The 4,746-nt window shown below is 36.3% G+C and overlaps 1 protein-coding gene across 1 annotated transcript; it reads left to right on the forward strand.

Moving 5' to 3' along the window:
- The first annotated feature begins 1,841 nt into the window (after positions 1-1,841).
- Positions 1,842-4,194, forward strand: LOC141655960 (B3 domain-containing transcription factor VRN1-like). The gene is made up of 4 exons (XM_074462939.1): positions 1,842-2,108; positions 2,821-3,148; positions 3,410-3,561; positions 3,674-4,194. The coding sequence occupies exons 2-4, from the start codon at positions 2,824-2,826 to the stop codon at positions 4,007-4,009; spliced, it is 813 nt and encodes a 270-aa protein (XP_074319040.1). The 5' UTR covers positions 1,842-2,108; positions 2,821-2,823; the 3' UTR covers positions 4,010-4,194.
- The last annotated feature ends 552 nt before the right edge of the window (positions 4,195-4,746 follow it).

Genomic DNA, 4,746 nt, shown 5'->3' on the forward strand with positions numbered 1-4,746 from the left:
ACCCTAGCTTAGGTTTCTCTTGTTTATTTGTGTATAAATACCTCAATACTTGTAATTATAATTTATGCAATTCTTAATGATAAAAACCGTTTCATAATTCTCTCTAAATCTATCATGGCCTGGTATCAGAGCCTCGTGCTCTTGATAGAGGTTAACCCCTCAGAGTAGATCCATTTTCGGGAGAAGCAACCACCCACCTATCCAAAACCTGACTTTGCTCCACTGAAAATCTACCCTCTTCCGCTGCCATCACCCGAGAATTGCATCAAACAAACACCATAATATGGTCACAACCGTCTCAATCACTTTTAAAACTTGGCCATACCTTCTCGGCCGTCACAAAAATTGCATCTTACCCACCAAATTTTGTACCAACCAACCACAATTGTTATTAATATGATTGTGTTAAACTTCATGTCGCCCATACATCTTGCCGTTACGGCAAACCCTAACTCGGTTACTCTTTAGTGTCAAATCCAATACTAAGGCACCACCCTTCTAGCCACCACAAGAAATTTGGCCACCACCGTTCTGCCATAACAAAACCCGCACCACAGTTTGTCGTCATCTCGACAACTCTTTGCAACTTTGGTTGCCCACGCAACCACCCCTTTATAAATCCGATCAAATATTCGGCCATCCCTTACTTGGTCACCCATGACCACCCTTACAATTTTGGTCATCCACATGACCACCCTTTTACAAACTTGGTCATTCACACGACCACCCTTTTTAACTTTATCGTTCTCCTAAACAAACAAACAAAAAAAAAAAAAAATTTAGTCAATCTCTTTACAACCTGTCTCCGTCTTTCCTGATTTCTTATCTCATACACCTTCACTTTCTTGGCAACCCCTTTAATTTCTAAAGCTAGAGAGAGAAGTGAATTAATTGGTTTCAAACCTCGGCAAAACCCAATCTGCCAAATTTTTCCAATAACCCAATTCGAGCCACCATGGCTCGGACCCAAGCAATCACTGCAACCCCGCCTTTGCTCACTACACCCATCTATTTCACGCTTGCACCGTCAGTCTAACCACTACCTTGCACCCTCCAAAATTTTTCTTACCCAATTTTCTCCCTTTGCTTTAAAACAAAACAAATACACAAGTTTCTTTCTACTTCTATCCCAACGTCGGACAAACTTCACATTCATATTCATCCTCTCCAACCCACCACCACCACCATGTCCAAACCTCTGCCACCCATACAAACTTTGCTCTATATTCACCTTATTTTTCAAAAGAAACAAAAAAAAAATAAAAAAAAAATATTGTCGTCATTTTCTCTTGTCACAATATTTACAATCTCAATTCTCTTCTAAATTACACTTTGGTATCCATTCATTCACTAGCTCTCTTGCTAGCTTACCCCCACGTTTGTTTCATTTATATTTCATCCCATCCCTCAACTTCTTCTCTGACCGTTGTCATCTCGAAGTCTCGCACCATCCATGCATCGGTACCAGTTTCAGTTCCTGCTCTTCAAGATCGGCCTTACTCTTCGACCGTCCGTCTTGCGGGGACGTGTAAAGAATATTACGTCTATATTCTAGATATTTCTATTATTCTCTTCTAATCTTAATATATATTGTATTTATATCTTTTGCTATAACTCTTGTAATCGTATATTTGTAGTTTAGGAAAATTGTTATCATTACCTTGCTTATCAAGGGAGTACACGGCCCTAACCCTAGCTTAGGTTCAGGGGCGTCTAAGGCCCAGGGCAGCCCAGGGCGGTCGAACTGGGCCTCCAAATTTTTGGCCCAAGTTCATAATCCTTCTCAGTGTAAAAAAAAATAATAAAATAAAAAATAAAATAAAATAAAATTACAACTGAGATATTGGTAAAATCACTCATTCACTCCTTAATTTTCTCCTTCCCAATATGTCCTTTGAGATTTCCACGCTTCTAATTCCCAAATAATAACTCCAATAAATTTCTGATATATTATATCTTTTGAGTCTTCACACAAATATGATGACAGAGATTTGCCATCACTTCTCATCTCTCAATTACCCTTCAATCAAATTACCCGCCGGATAAAAGATCTTGTTCATCTATTTCAAGTCGTATGGTTTACAAAGACGAAATAATCTGAAGATAAGGTAGAAATTGCTCTCTAATTTTATGAATTTTAGTTTTAATTCGTTTGTAATTTAAGATTGTTAGTAATTTAAGATTATTCGGGTTAATTCATTATAATTTTGGTCGATTCTTTATCAGATGGATCAAACCAAAATTTAGTTTGTAATTCATACAAGTAATTATTTTGATTAATTCTTTATATGGGTCTGGAAAATTTAGTGATGGCATGGAGTCGGACTGATATCTGCTCCTCCACTGTTGCAATGTTGACCACATGACCTTTAAATTGCAGTGATAACATTTTAACGCCTAAAGTAATTAGGCATACTTTCGATTTTCAGGGCATATCTCCTTCTATTTTCACTAATTTTGGATTAATTATGCTAATCAAAATAATTGCGAGTAGTTAGATTTACTTGAGCATTATCATAATTCTGTAGATATTGGTTGATTTCACTGAATTATTTATGATGTATTTTGTCGAAGGTTTTCGTAATTAAATTTACAAGTTTTATTGACAGTATGTTCATTATTTTTATAAAGTTTCGAGTGTAATACTGTAATTTATAGGGCCTCCTTTTCTATTTTCGCACCGGGCCTCGGACGGTTTTGAGACGCCCCTGCTTAGGTTTCTCTTGTTTATTTGTGTATAAATACCTCAATACTTGTAATTATAATTTATGCAATTCTTAATGATAAAAACCGTTTCATAATTCTCTCTAAATCTATCAGTTTATGGCTGAATATGGGAATGATTTTATGGATGTTGTAAGTCTCAAGATTCCGACCGGTAAGACGTGGAATGTCAAATTACTGAAAGAAAATGGGAGAGCATGGTTTAAAGATGGGTGGCATGAATTTGTGAACTATTATTCAATATGTCATGGCCATTTCTTGATGTTCACTTATAGAGGAATGTCTCAGTTCAATATGTTTATTTTTGACATGACCGCCTGCGAGATTGAGTACCCTCTTGATCCTCAAGACACCGAAGTCGGGAAGACAGTGAGTGAAACTCACACCAAGACTAACTCTTGTTCTCCTAGCTGTTCATCAAAAGGTTCTCTGTTTTCTTACCTAATGTTTTCGGATATCAACTGATCTTTTGTGAGGCGGTTTTACACTAGGATCTACAACAAACAATATGGTTACATAACTTTTAAAAGTGATTCCCAAATACTCGTTTTACACCAAGTCTTATGTAAGGCCGCTTTATACAAGAATTTTTGGTCGGATATGGACTACTACTAAGTACTAACCCTTGGTTATCTTGTTTATCCTTATTTCTGATCTAATATAGGTTTACTCAACTTTGTTGCAGAAAATGGGATGCTTGCTTTGGTTGAACAATATAAAAGGAAATTCGGAACCGTCACCCGTATGGACATTAGGAAGATTAATTCCTATCAATTTGAAAACCCTTCTTTTACCGTCCTAGTGCAACCATCTTACGTGCGTTATATGTTTTACGTGGTAAGAATTTGATTGCTCGAAGTAAACTGAAAAATAAACCATATAAATGAGATGAAGGGAGTAATACGAAAAAAGTTACTTAAAAGTTGTATGTTTTGATTTGGTGCGGCAGTGTGTACCAGTGAAGTTTGCTGAGAAGTATTTGATAAAAACTCGAGGGAGCTGTACACTTCAAAATGCAAACGGTGATACATGGCCTATTCGATGTGAAGGCAATACACCAAAGTTTATGAAGTTGAGTGCAGGCTGGAGGAAGTATGCATTGGACAACAATTTACGAGTTGGTGATATATGTGTTTTCGAGTTGATCAATGTTGCCAAACGTCTGTTCCAAGTTGAAATAATCCGGTGCTCATCTACAGTATCGGATGTTGAGGTTGTTGCTGGTCCGAGTAGTCCCACAAGATCTCCGGAGGAGGTGGTTGAAGTAATATTGATTGACGATTAACACTTGAAAATGTAACGTTGTTTTGGGAACAATGGTATTTAGTACATGGTCTGTTGATCTAAAGGCCATGAAAGAAAGCTCCTAGGAACTTATTTGTTTTGGTTACATGTAGGACCATTTGGGGTGGCAGAAATTCTTCTTTCAATCGGACCATTTCCGTCTTAACAAAAAACAAGATTTTGTTACGATTTTATGGTTTTTTGTAACTACAATAGTCTAGCTAACTAGTGTTATAGCTATGCTAAATTGTTTTTCAAAAGTGATCACATTTCCCCCTAAAATGATCTCAAAATCCCATTTTTTTGTTTTAGGCTAAAATGACCCGTCTGAACTCTGAAGAAAGATCGACTATTATAATAGTGGTTAGTGGATGAAAAATAGAGTATAATGGATACATCATACATGTGATCAAATTACCCATTAAAAACTTTCATTGTTTAAAAAGGTACATAAATAAGATATCGAAAATTAAATTAAACAAATGACCAATAAGAATTGTATTCATTTTACATCCTCAACATCTAGAAGCTTCAGGTTTTTTACTACAGAAAAGACTTGTTATTTACCTTTGTTACAACACTTCAACAGTAAAAAAAGAAAAAAAACTAAGCAAGATTTACAGGTTCCTTCATGGCAATTGATGATCATTCTCATAACCTCCCCAGCTTCTTCAGGATAATTCTTGAGCCTCGAGGCGATCTCCATGAACCGGTACTCTACTGTGTATATATATTTAT

This window comes from Silene latifolia, chromosome 5, assembly GCF_048544455.1.
Source record: "Silene latifolia isolate original U9 population chromosome 5, ASM4854445v1, whole genome shotgun sequence".
NCBI classification, from domain to species: domain Eukaryota; kingdom Viridiplantae; phylum Streptophyta; class Magnoliopsida; order Caryophyllales; family Caryophyllaceae; genus Silene; species Silene latifolia.

Coding starts and splice junctions, on each gene's coding strand:
- LOC141655960 (XM_074462939.1), top strand. CDS start 2,824: ATGGCTGAATATGGGAATGATTTTATGGATGTTGTAAGTCTCAAGATT. Junction 3,149..3,409: donor TCCTAGCTGTTCATCAAAAG/GTTCTCTGTTTT, acceptor ACTTTGTTGCAG/AAAATGGGATGCTTGCTTTG. Junction 3,562..3,673: donor TGCGTTATATGTTTTACGTG/GTAAGAATTTGA, acceptor TTGGTGCGGCAG/TGTGTACCAGTGAAGTTTGC.